Source organism: Adiantum capillus-veneris, chromosome 15 (genome assembly GCF_014529385.1).
Source record: "Adiantum capillus-veneris isolate H3 chromosome 15, ASM1452938v2, whole genome shotgun sequence".
NCBI classification, from domain to species: domain Eukaryota; kingdom Viridiplantae; phylum Streptophyta; class Polypodiopsida; order Polypodiales; family Pteridaceae; genus Adiantum; species Adiantum capillus-veneris.
Window position 1 is genome coordinate 103,206,919 of NC_140945.1, and position 13,898 is coordinate 103,220,816.

At 41.4% G+C, this 13,898-nt stretch overlaps 1 protein-coding gene across 1 annotated transcript; it reads left to right on the forward strand.

Moving 5' to 3' along the window:
* Positions 1-1,236: 1,236 nt before the first annotated feature.
* On the forward strand, positions 1,237-1,998 carry LOC147441198 (uncharacterized). Its single transcript, XM_086483801.1, has one exon. It carries the CDS (start codon positions 1,237-1,239, stop codon positions 1,996-1,998), a length of 762 nt encoding a protein of 253 aa, XP_086339927.1.
* Positions 1,999-13,898: the final 11,900 nt, after the last annotated feature.

Below are 13,898 nucleotides of genomic sequence, written 5' to 3' on the forward strand. Positions count from 1 at the left end.
TACTAACAAATAAACAAGTGAAAGGGTCACTATGGATTTCTAAAACAATAAGAAAATGATAAAATCATTAGGTTGAGTTTAAGTAGAATTATGTAAGGTAAAGCATTGTTCAATAATATCTCTTTTATTAAGGGATGAGTTTCTTCCTTGCAAAGAAGCAAACCCGAAATGATAGTTGAATTTTTGAATTTGCAAGATTTTTGAACTAAGTTCTTACATATTTCATCATTTTTTCTTCCCTTTATCTCACACACACACACACACATATATATATATATATGTGTGTGATATATATATATATATATATAAAACACATATATGTGTGTGTGTGTGTGTGTATGTGTGTGTGTGTAAAAATAAATAAATATATGTATGTGTGTATATATGTATCTATACTATAGATAATGGGGGAAGGGATTCCGGCCACGTGGCGAAAGGTGCTTACTCCGACCACTTCAGGCAAGTGTGCACTGTCGCCTGTGTGTTGAGAGAGAGAGAGAGAGAGAGAGAGAGAGAGAGAGAGGGGCTGCCGATACATTAAATTGAGAGCGAGTCTCGACTCTCGGGCTGTAGGTGAGTGGGGGGCTTGGCAAAGCGAGATATTGCAGCAAGCAGAGATGGGTGCACTTCTTTTTAATCACCAGAGCCATCCATTCTCTCTCTCTCTCTCTCTCTCTCTCTCTCTCTCTCTCTCTCTCTCTCTCTCTCTCTCTCTCTCTCTCTCTCTCATGCGGGCGCTTCACAGCAGGTGGGCCATTACGGCGTGTTCTTCATAGCTATCCTCATTCTGGGTGTGTTGTTGCAGGGCTGAGGTGCCTCTCTGATGCGGGCGAGCCTGCAGCGTCTTCAAGCCACACACACACACACACACACACACACGTGCTCTACAAGGATTCAGCAGCTGCCAATCGGAGAGATGTGTGTGCATGTGCGCGCTCTGCATAGCTGCCAACCTGCCAGAGTCCAAACGTCTCTCTCTCTCTCTCTCTCTCTCTCTCTCTCTCTCTCTCTCTCTCTCTCTCTCTCTCTCTCTCTCTCTCTCTCTCTGCACCATTGCCGTTGCCGCGTCGACTGTCTGCACCATTGCCGCGTCGACTGGCATCACAGGGGTAGTCTTTTGCGAGGGAAGCTTTGCCTGCCATCGATTCAATTTTTCAACATTGACTGGCTCTGCTGGCCTCAAAAGCCTCAAGCTCTAACATCAACCAGAGTCACACCACAAGAAGCCACAATCACATGAGCATGGCTACTAGGGCTTCGTCCCGCAACAAACTTACCTTCGCCGGGGTTGTGGCAACGCCCCCAAAGCTAGACAACACTATCCACCTCCAAAATGAAGTTGAAAGGCTCCGCAAGGAGAACGACGAGCTGAAACAAAGAATTATTGCCATTGAGCTTCGGCTCACCACAATGGAGAAAGACAAGAAAGAAGAGATCGAGCAGATGGAAGCCAAGCTCAAGAAAACGAAGGTAGATGTAGAAACCACCCTCACAAAGGCTGTCAAGAATCACGTGCAAGAGGTCATCTCTAACAAAGTTGAAGCCCGTGTGGCTTCTACGCTACGCGAACGACAAAGGCAAGATGACATCGCCCTCAATGTCCGCATCGGCGGGCTTCCAAGCGGCTGGAAAGGGGAGGGGGACATCGAATTTGGTAAGGCACTTCCTCTAATTCAAGCGGCACTCCCCATGATACAATGGGATGAAGAGGAAATCACCGTAGTTACACACGTGTATCGAACCAACCATGCCATCCTCACTCTCAAGACTAAATCGGATCGAATCAGACTCCTTCAACAATCAAGGCTTCTCCAAGACACTAAATTTTGGTTTGCGGAAGATCTTACACCCGCTCAACTCAAACAAAAAAAAGTAGAACTTCAAAAGGTACGCGAAGCACGTGCAGCAGGAAAATGGGCAGTGTACCGAGGAGGTAAAGCCATCATCCAGGAGTTTCGAACTCCTAAACCAGCCTCCCTCCCACTTGCTCCCTCTTAGGTTTTTTCTTGTTCTCTTTTCTTGTTTATCCCCCGTTGGACCCTCACTCCTTAAGTGAGATGTATATGACAACCCTATCCATTGTAATGTTTTTTGGTCCCATAGGTCATATATGACCTCCGTGGACGATAATATAATCTCTCTCTCTCTCTCTCTCTCTCTCTCTCTCTCTCTCTCTCTCTCTCTCTCTCTCTCTCTCTCTCTCGTGGTTACATTGCCGCCCGTGGACAGTGATCTGGGCCAGTCTCTCTCACACATGCACACACCATCGAGTGCCGCTAAGCCCATCATTGATGGCGCTGTCAAGAACATGGCATGCCACAACCCGGCGCGCGCACACGCACACACACAGGGACGAGAGAGATGCTGATGGGCAGTGATGGCTGCTGAGGAGAATATGCTCTTCATAGGCTTGAGCCTTGGAGTGAAGGCGGGCGCAAAGCTTGACAGTGCTGAGTGGAGGCAAATCGGCAAGCTGAGATGAGTAGGACAACAGTGAGAGTACCTTCAGCAAGTTCTGGCTTCTCTCTCTCTCTCTCTCTCACGCGGACAGTCGTTTTAGCTTTTTTTTTACTTCATTTTATTTTGTACCATTTTGTACCTATTGTATTAGATCCACCAAGTTGGTGATTGTATTCGTTTGCTCTCATTGGTCATTTTGGCCTTTTGAAGACGGCTAATATAACATTTCATTTCATTTCTTACTCTCTCTCTCTCTCTCTGTCTCTCTCTCTCTCTCATCCATGACTGCACTATTCGGCGTCGAGCCTGCTCAGGCAGCACAAATCCCCCTCTCCCTACCTACCTACCTCTCGCACGATCGGGAAAATGACAAATTCTCTCAGGCTCGCACTTTATACCTTAATGCCCTATGTGGGGCCTCTCAACAAGCACCTGCCAATCTGTTGGCCATCGGGCATTTAAGGCATAGCTTGCACACATATTCAGTGCAGGAGGTTCCACTAGCTGATCAATAGCCAGTCATACAGAGAGAGAGAGAGAGAGAGAGAGAGAGAGAGAGAGAGAGAGAGAGAGAGAGAGAGAGAGAGAGAGAGAGAGAGATAGATAGATAGAGAGAGAGAGATGTAAATCAATGCTGGTGTTTTTGGCATGCAATACAAATTTCAATGTAGATATCACGAAATACAGAGCTAAATATGGACAATGTGAATATCCATGTGTGGGGAGAGAGAGAGAGAGAGAGGATGCCAAGGAGCAGCAACGTCATGTATCTGCCTAGCCTTCATAGTGACGCCATCCAGCTGTGTGAGTCCCAGTGTTCGGGAAAAATGTGTCTCAGATTAATATCGTGCCGTTTTCAATTTCCAAAATGCCGGTTCAGTGCAAGGGGAAAAGGAGAAATTCGGCCCCAAAATAGAGAAAATAGTATAAAAACTTGAAAAAATAACCTAATTTTTAAAAATTTCCTCTTCGCAAACAAAGGAAAGGAATTTTGTATGTTTAAAAAAATGATTTTTCCCGAACACTCTCTAGGACTACCAATCCGATACTCTCCTCCACTCCTTCCATAATGCCCACGATGGTCAACCTATGGGCATATGCCGAAATCAATGCATACCAAGATACGATGCCCAAGAGGAAAGCTTTTTTTAGCAGATTTGGAGTAAGGGTAGATCCCAAAATACCAAAAGGGTCCTTGCTTCTGCAATGCATAGAATCGCCCTACATGGGGCCTGTCAACCAGTACCCGCCACTCTATTGGCCATCCGGCATTTAAGGCATAGATTGCACACATAGTCAGGCATAATCCTCACTGCCTCATAGTGCACGAGGTTCCACCAACAGATCAATAGCCAGTCGTAGATATATATATATATATATATATATATATATATATATATATAGACAGAGAGAGAGAGATGTAAATCAAAGCTGGTGTTTTTGGCACGCAATACAAAGTTCAATGTGGATATCACGCAATACAGAGCTTAATATGGACATTGTGAATATACGTGTGTGTGTGTGTGTGGGGGGGGGGGGGGGGGTTTAGAGAGAGAGAGAGAGAGAGAGAGAGAGAGGATGCTAAGGAGCAGCAATGCCATGTATGTGCCCAGCCTTCATAGCGGCGCCATTTAGCTGTGGGACCAGTGTTCGGGAAAAATGTGTCAGCTTAATATCGTGTCGTTTTCAATTTCCAAAATGGCGGTTGAGTGCAAGGGGAAAAGGAGAAACTCGGCCCCAAAATAGAGAAAATACTGTAAAAACTTGAAAAAGTAACCTAATTTTTAAAAATTTCCTCTTGGCAAATTCAAGGAAAGGAATTTTGTATGTTTGAGAAAATGATTTTTCTCCAACACTCTGTGGGACTACCAGTCCGATACCGTCGTCCACTCCTTCCATAATGCCCACGATGGCCAACCTATGGGCATATGCCGCAATCAATGCATTCCAAGGTACGATGCCCAAGAGGACAGCTGTTTCTAGCAAATCCGGAGCAAGGGTAGATCCCAAAATACCTAAATGGTCCTTGCTTCTGCAATGCACAAAATCGCCCAATTGCCCTACGTGGGGCATGTCAACCAACACCCGCCAATCTGTTGGCCATCGGGCGTTTAAGGCATAGCTTGCACACATATTCAAGCATAATCATCACTGCCTCATAGTGCAGGAGGTTCCACGGACTGACCAATAGCCAATCGTAGAGAGAGAGAGAGAGAAAGAGAGAGATGTAAGTCAATGTTGGTGTTTTTGGCACGCAATACAAAGTTCAATGTGGATATCACGCAATACAGAGCTTAATATGGACAGTGTGAATATCCGTGTGTGTAGGGGGGGGGGGGGGGAGAGAGAGAGAGAGAGAGAGAGAGAGAGAGAGAGAGAGAGAGAGAGAGGATGCCAAGGAGCAGTAATGCCATGTATCTGCCCAGCATTCATAGCGGCTCCATCCAGCTGTGTGACCAGTGCTCGGGAAAAATGTATCTCGGCTTAATATCGTGCCGTTTTTTATTTCCAAAATGTAGGTTGAGTGCAAGGGGAAAAGGAGAAATTCGGCCCCAAAATAGAGAAAATAGCGTAAAAACTTGGAAAAGTAACCTAATTTTTAAAATTTTCCTCTTGGCAAATTAAAGGAAGGAATTTTGTATGTTTGAAAAAATGATTTTTCCCAAACACTCTGTGGGACTACCAATCTGATACCCTCCTCCACTCCTTCCATAATACCCACAATGGCCAACCTATGGGCATATGCCACAATCGATGCATTCCAAGGTACGATGCCCAAGAGGAAAGTTGTTTTTAGCAGATCCGAAGCAATGGTAGATCCCAAAATACCAAAATGGTCCTTGCTTCTGCAATGCACAGAATCGCCCATGCCATATCAAGATCGCCCCTATTGTGTGTGTGTGTGTGTGTGTGTGTGTGTGTGTGTGAGAGAGAGAGAGAGAGAGAGAGAGAGAGAGAGTGCAGGTGGACTCTGAAGTCTACTGTGATGCTTGAATGCCGCGTATGTAGTCTAAAGAAATCAGTAATCTCCCTCTATGAGTATCTCCTACTGTATGTTCTCCTAGAGAGGCTCTCCCTATGTCTGCGCAGCTCCATTTAAAATAGTCCAAGGCATCTTTGATCCTGGTATCTCATGATTTTGGCAAGTGGTCCAAAACCCTCTTTGAATAGGCAGTGAAAGAAAGGGGTTTGAGGGTAAGAGGGACCATGCCGCCACCGAAGGCGACGCCGTTTTATACTAGTATGTATAGAATTTACTAGAATTATGCAAGGTGAAGCTTCATTTTAACATTCTAATAGAATAGAATGCAAGTGAAGTCAAGCTCTGTAAAGATGTGAAATGAAAAGTGAAATAGAAAGATTCATTTAATATTTTAAAATAAAAATAACATTTAAAGTAAGTCTCTATCGTGGCACCGACAACAATGAAAGTATGCCTAACCCAACTCACCACTAAGGCTTACGCTTCTTTTAGAAAGCCAAAAGGAGTTCTTGCAAAAATATCATGTTCATTTATCTTATACATCAGTTATACATCAGTTTCATCAAAATTTCTTTTCATGAAAAGCAACTTTCATTGCCCCAAGCACTTTTCCACACGTTTAATCTTGCATTTTGTATCAATTTCAAATGCAATATAAATTCTAAGCGTAGACAGCGCAATCCTTGTGGGAACACCAAAAAAGTGATTATATTTTCATGCAAAGCATGGGACCCATTATTTGTTATATTTGGCAATTGCCCACCTTCAACACTTTCCACACCAAAGTTGTATGGAGGACGCATGTATTCCTTTCTTATCATGTATCCTAGGGGAGGATTCGTCCCCGTCTTTTGCATGTAAGCACATGAGGAAAAACGCAAATATATCATTAATTGCCATGACATACAAACTTTGACGTGCTAGTCGTCTTCTCGCTTACCCACTTTGATACAACTATAAAAACTACTATGTAATCCTAATGGATTCAAAAAAATAAAAAGGTCAAAAATTCTAAGATTCTAAAAATTTCAAAAGACCTAAGTTTAGTGTAATCCCACCTACAAATGGTGGGATCACAATAAACCTACATAGAGGAGTCCTACCGATATGTAGACGCTTTTATATGATAAGTTTGGACTCTCTCTCTCTCAGAGCCGCACCTCATGAGCCAAGCTATTGAGGAGTCGATTGAGTGCCGTGGAAAATGGGTACATTCCCTACAAAGAGATTTAAACACTCTGTTTCCATACACTCGATGGATATATGTTGCACATCTAGATCCACTCTGCTTTATCTCAGACATACTACTTCTTTTCTAATGGAGAAGGACTTCACTTGACCACTTCTTTCATATGAAGATGAAATGTCTTTTGACTTTCCATTTTAATGGGCTTTTCATTTCATGTGACTTTTCATTTTCATGGGGCTTTTTGTTGCCTATACTTACCTTTCACTTATGCATTTGAAATGTTTTGAAAGAATTTTTAATTTTTTGAGGATTTGGGAAAGGGGGGAGAGGGGACGAAATCTCTTTAGATTCAAGCTATTAGAAATGAAAAAGAGTGAATAGACAATAGAGAGAGAGAGAGAGAGAGAGAGACGCACACTATGCAGATTGCAACCTAGCAAACCAACCGCCCCTCTTGCTTTGGTTTTGCGCAAATTTCCTTGCACCTCCCACGCGATTGCCACCCTCAATCTACCTCTTTTGCTGCACCACTGGACTCAGCAAGACGTCCCGAGGAGAGCTAAGCACAACAAGAAAAAAATTCTCCTGAGCACGCAAAATCTCTCTCTCTCTCTCTCTCTCTCTCTCTCTCTCTCTCTCTCTCTCTCTGTTTGCATGCGAAGGTTGCCATGACGCACAACATCCACACTCGAAGCCGCATGCGAGCTACCGCCAGGTTCCATGCAGAGTGACCTCACTCACTTTTCCCCTCCACATACCTCTCAAGCTCCTGACTCGCATTAACCTCACGAGCGTGCCTCTCTGCCTTCACGCTGAAACCACAGACACACATCACCCCTCAGCATCTTTGTGCCCTACCTTGTCTACCACATGCGAAAAATATCCACATGAAAGAGCTCGATTCTCCCATCGACGCATGCGCCAAGGCAGGCGGCCAATGTTCAGGAAAAATGTGGCTGGCCCTGGGCTCCCTCACCCTTCCCTTTTACTTTAATATCCCTCAAATTCCAAAAATTCCCAAAAGACCCCCAACATTCTGTCATAAATTCCTAAAATGCCCTTCAAATTGTTGAAAATTCCCAAAATACCCTTGGTTGTGAAACATTTTGTCATAAATTCCCAAAATGTCCTTCAAATTTTCCAAAATTCCCGAAATACCCTGGTTGTGAGATCAATTTCTGCAATGATTTAAAAAATTGTAGCTTTTCATAAGAAGACTGATTGTCTATCGATTCAAGATGCTAAAACTAGAATTTGAGTTGGTTATGCAGGCTTTGGAGATGAGTTGCTACATTATTTTTAGACATTATTGCCTTTTTTGTGAGGTAATTTACGACAAAGTATGTGTTAAGCACTCAAAAATGGATCTCAACTGTCAAAAAGTAAGAATTCTTGATACTTGACACTCACCCTGTGCTCCATCGATCGTTGACATGCCTGGCCTTCGTGCGACCCTCACTTGCCCTTGCATGCTTCACTTTTGAACGGAACCCCTTCACTTTTTCTTTCAAATCGACTATTCTATATTTTTTCTCAATCCCAAGGTTAGCAAGAGAGAGAAATATCTATTGGCAGTTGCAGGTGGAAAGAGTTTTTTTTTTTTTGGCCCTTCCTTTTTCCTTTTGAGCCCCAAGCCAAGGGATCTCTTTGGATGCCATCTTATTCAAATGTTGGGACTACCTATTTCGATCCATGTTGAGCAAAACCCAAGTGACAATTTTAATCCAAATGAATATTTTGATGCTTACTAAGCCGCTTCTTACAAGGTTAGGATCGCGTGAAAAAGTACTATTGTTTAGCTCAGTCTCCATTATTTATTTTCTTCACTCTTTTTAGGTCCTTCTCCATTATATTATTTTGAGAAAATTACCAAAATACCCTCTAATTTGTGAAAATTTCCAAAATACCCCCAATAATTTGTCATAAATTCCCAAAATGCTCTTCAAATTTTCCAAAATTCCCATAATACCCTTGGTTGTGAGATTAAATATCTCCAAAGATTAAAAAAATTGTAGCTTTTCATAAGAAGATTGATTGTCTATCAATACAAAATGCTAAAACTAGAATTTGAGTTGGTTATGTAGGCTTTGGAGATGATTTGCTTCATTATTTTTAAACATAATTGCCTTTTTGGCGAGGTAATTTGTGACAAATCACATGTTAAGCACTCAAAAACAGATCTCAACTATCAAAGAGGAATAAAGATTAGAGAATCTTGAACAATCCGACCAAAATAGATACAAGGGTATTTTGGGAATTTTTGAAGTTTGAGGGATATTTTGAAGATTTTCACAAATTAGAGGGGTATTTTGGGAACCTTCCCTATTATTTTGTTCTGCACCTCTAATTTCAAATTTTCCAGTCCAAACACCGCTTCTTTTATAAGGTTAGAGTCACACTATTGTTCATTACATTATCTCCATTATTTTCTTCTTTTTCTGAAAACTACAAAAATGCTTTCAAAACTAAGATTTACTTGGTGAGCCTAACGAGGTTTATTTGGATTTCCGATCCTACAAGTGGCCGCTTGGCATGATCTAGGTCATTGCCCAAGATTGAATCCCACGGCCAAGAGCCTCGCAAAGTAATGAGGTTACGTAGGGTTTTAAAAAAAACACTGCGTTAAAAAGATCTCGCGATAGTGCCTGCTTTTTTATCACGTTCTCTATAGCGGCAACAGCTCTACTATGCACTATCATCTGCACAACAACCTCCTGTTGATGCCTACGTTGACTGCTTGAAAACCTCCAAGGTCACATCAATCACAACCAACTAACTAGGTAACCAATTCGCTCCAAAATCTATCGGAACACGCACGACAAAGAGGAGCACCTTGGTCTCAATGCTCAAACAATTGTACAGAAAGCCGTGAAATTGGACCATTTCATAGACACCTATAGAGGTAGTCAATCATCATAATTGGTTAATATATACACATGCACTTTTCATAAAAATTTGCCAATACACTTTGTACTAATTTATTTGAGTGTTAGATGCTTGATGTCAATTTGCATATGTCCTGTTATGTTCTATAGATGTTTTTGTGCTTCCGTGGTTTCTTGAGCCATTACTTTGGACCCAAATTGACGGTCAAGAGACTCATGTAAAAAAACTCTCATTGCATTTAATATTAGCCTATCGTTGCTTTTTTGTTGAACACACTTGCATTGAAAAGCGACGGTGAAAAACCTTCCTGAAGACTTCGTCCAAAGTTTGTGCACCTATAGCATGACTACTCCGATCTCCATCACAAGAAGTTTTGGACAAATGCTCACAAATTCCCACATTGTGACTTACCTCAACATCAGGAGCTTCTGTGAGGGAGGCACCGCATACCTAGCTAGGTATGCAGTGCCTCTCGAACAGAAGCTCCTGATGTTATGCATTGTATGAAAAACACTGCAAAAGACTCCGTTTTCCAACATGAGAAAATTTCTAAATCTTCTTGTGCATCTCTTCTACTGAGTATCGATAGAGCATCGAGTGCTGTGAGGTAGCATCGCAAATCTAACGGAAGGCAAAGGGGCATGCCAAAGTGGAGAATGTGGGCTAGCAGGGTGTGGTTGCATAGCGGGGCAAGAGTGTGGTGCTAGCGGTGCAGGCAAGCAGACCATTCACGACGATGGCGTTGAAGGAGCAAGTAGCCGCGTTTTTGGGGATACAGCGAAAGCAAGCTAAAATTGCATGTGAGAGAGAGAGAGAGAGAGAGAGAGAGAGGGAGAGAGAGAGAGAGAGAGAGAGAGAGACTATAGATTTTAACTTCATGTATCAGAGACTCTAGTGGTAATTTGTGCAACAACATGCCGCCTACACATTTTCAATATCGTGACTAGTGTTAGAAAAAAACCGGGGTCTAGTGTATTTTAACCAACTGAAATTATAAAATCCCGGATGGATTTTGAGCTTGCCTTTAAGAAAACCGGCAAATTTACACAAGTTTTAGTGTAATTACCGGCAAAAGCTTCAAATTTTGCCCTAAAAACCGAGAGAATTTCAAGTTTCCCCTTATTTTATTCGGTTCGGAAAAATGTATTTCTTGGGCGTTGACTTTATGGATAGCTGATCCTGACTTGATTAAGACTCCAGATAATGAGAAACACAAAAGTAAGTGACCAGATTCAGCTTTCCTTGGCCTTTGTGTCCCTCATGGCAAAAGAAGAATCAAATATCTGCAAACAAGCTTGAGCATGAGGCTAACAAAAGAAAGCATTCACACTCACTCTTCGTAGGGCTTTCTGAGGGAGAATCAAAGATTTGAAAAACGAGCTTTGAACATGAGCCTAAGCTGAAAAATGAGAAACAACACAGAAGCATTGGTGATGGTAGACATGATAGCATAAGTGAGCGTAAAAATGGACATGTTGAAAGGCTTTTGTAACAGAGATGATAAAGCAATAGTGGTGATAAATTATTTCTGGTCAAGGACCCTTGGAGTAATATACCATGCTTGGCAATTCTTTGTTCAATATGCATGCCAACTTTAATGGTACCCTTAGAAAAGCATACAGGCATGTATCTTGCACATGTCCCACAGATGAGAACTTCATGGATCCATCAAAGAGAAAGTGACAAAACTAGTGAACGAGCAGCTTCCTTTGTCATCCAGTCAAGTCATCTCCAAGAATAATTCTCCCACTTCTTGATTCCTGTAACAACGAAATTGACCTTGTTTGTAAATAGAGTTGTTCGGGAAAGCAATGGTAGGAGGATGGGAGAGGTGATGACTCCCATGATATACATCCTCAACTATATTTCCCAAGGCCCAAGGATTTTGACCTTGCAAGACCGTTAAACTTGCCCTACCTCTATATAGAGCACCACAAGTAATATCACGCTTAGGAGCATAATGAGATATCATGTAATGAAATGCAAAGGACTACTGTAAGAGCTTGTACTAAAGGTCCAGAAATACAAGTAGCTAGAAATTCAGCTTACAGAGAAGTGAGGATGTCTTACCACTGCTTACAAGCAAATCCACTGTCATATCCGCCTTATTTAATAGGTTTTAGTAGAATACAAAGTTAATATTGCTTTAAACGGTTTGAGTTTTCTATTTAAACAGTATATTGTAGAGTCAAAACGACAGAATGAGGCGTCTCCCCAGCTTAGTATTCGCACCCTACAGATTGAGTCATTCTACTATAGTGATTGCGTCGGAGCTTATGAATGGCAAACTCATCACTACAATAAACTCTACATTGTCTTGGAACATAAAGTTACCTCTACTTCTCTTTCAGTTAAATCTATCTCATGCATCTTTTATATTTGTGTTAACACCTGTTTTGTGTGTCACGGAAAGCACATATAATCCCAACAACGGATGTATCGACTAAACAACCATGACTCCAACTTGACAACACTGCAATGTCTTTTATCTACATCCAATTCCCCATGCATGTGCATTTGCTTGGTAGAGCTCAGCTTCCGTTTCTTATAATTTGTGGAGAGACCACAATGCCAACTCTCCCCCATACTTTTGTATGGAACTTTTGTTTGACGTGCACTATATATTTAGCATTTTCACTATGTGATGCTTCATTGCAAGACAAAATGTTTAACTATTTACATTGCTTTTATGTAGCTTGAATCAAACATTGTCCTTCGGCTTGCACAATTGGATGACACCCATACACGATTATCAAGTTGGTAGTGCAGTTTAATTTTTATAGTCTATTAAAGTTTTCTTTATTTTTTGAGTTTGTCAATGCTTCCTTAAGTTTAGTTTAGCTACATGTTTTCTCACTAGTACATGGTCAATCTCATTCATCGTATCTATAAGTCAAATCGACACACACTTCTTTTCTCGTAGTTGGGCAATTCAACTTATGTATTGCATTACTCAATGCACTCTTTACATGTTTACTTTATTCCTAGGTGTTTGATGTCAATCTACGATCTTGTTTGGCAATGCATCTTATAAAGTGCAACCCAACGTTCTCCTTTGCATAACAGTTTTGTAGCACGAGGATAACCCTTTATCCCAACATTTTCTTCCTCGGATAAGTTTTGCACGAGGTTCTATGAGATCGACAACCAAGACTCCTTGCTCCCTCCATTATAGTGAGTCATATGTCCTAATGCTCACATCAAGTCCTAAGCTGAGCTATTTTTGTTTCCTATCAGTTGGTTCTACTCATCCGCTCGTGTTCCACAACAAAAGCCCGAGGCAACAACAATCACCCAAGTAACCAACTGCACTCCAAAATCTATGAGAACACACACACGGCAAAGAGCAACGCCTTGGTCTCACACAATCGTAGAGAGAGCCATGAAATCATACTATTTTACAGACATCTATAGTGGTATCAATCATCCTACATGTTTAATATACACATGCAATTTTTTTAAAAAAAATCATCAATGCACTTTGTACTTCAGTGTTCGATGCTTGATGTCAATTTTACAGACATCTATAGCAGTATCAATCATCCTACATGTTTAATACACAAACGCAATTTTTATAAAAAAATCATCAATGCACTTTGTACTTTAGTGTTCGATGCTTGATGTCAATCTGCGAATGTCATGTAATGTTCTATAGCAATTCCCACCAAGCAAGACTAGTTTCACTTCCTACTTGAAACTCTGTTTGACAAACACCCTAAAAAATTTGCTTTTGGCTTCCACGTAGGGTTCTCAAATGCCTAAGGAACCAACCGCAATCACATTCATACCTAGCGTTTAAAATAGCAATCACCTTGAGAAACCCTTGTTGGCTCCTTGGCGAAGGTTGACACCCAATTAAAGGGGTTTTTCTATACTTTATGATTCCTATATCTAATCCTTGCAAAATCTTATCAGAGCCATGTCTCAGGAAAATTTCTGAAGCTTTGCTTTATTTTTCAAAGAGTTGTAAGCCTAAATCCATAACCAAAATTCACCTCTGACGCAAAGTGCAAAGTATAAACTCTCTGCAAATTTCTCTTAAAAGTGTCTCCAAATACACAAGAAATTATCATGGATTGGGGCCAAACCAATCCAACAAGTGACAAGAAGTCTGGTTAGTTGTAACAAGGGAAGACTGTGTTAAAGAAAAACCGACCTTCAGTTTCTTTTCACCGGATAGATTCAAATATACCGGCGGGACATGGAGAACTTTTCCAACAAATCCGGACTCCTTTTTTTCAATGAGAGACTGTTTTCTATGAACATTGGCATGACTCATTCGAACATTATCATAACAAATCAAGCAGTAAACATACACACATCCATACAGTAATTGTTCTGAAACCAGGTTGAACTGATCGAAAAAATAATCGCAGAGAA

Excerpts from the sequence above, each read along its gene's own strand:
- LOC147441198 (XM_086483801.1), top strand. The coding sequence starts at position 1,237 with ATGAGCATGGCTACTAGGGCTTCGTCCCGCAACAAACTTACCTTCGCC.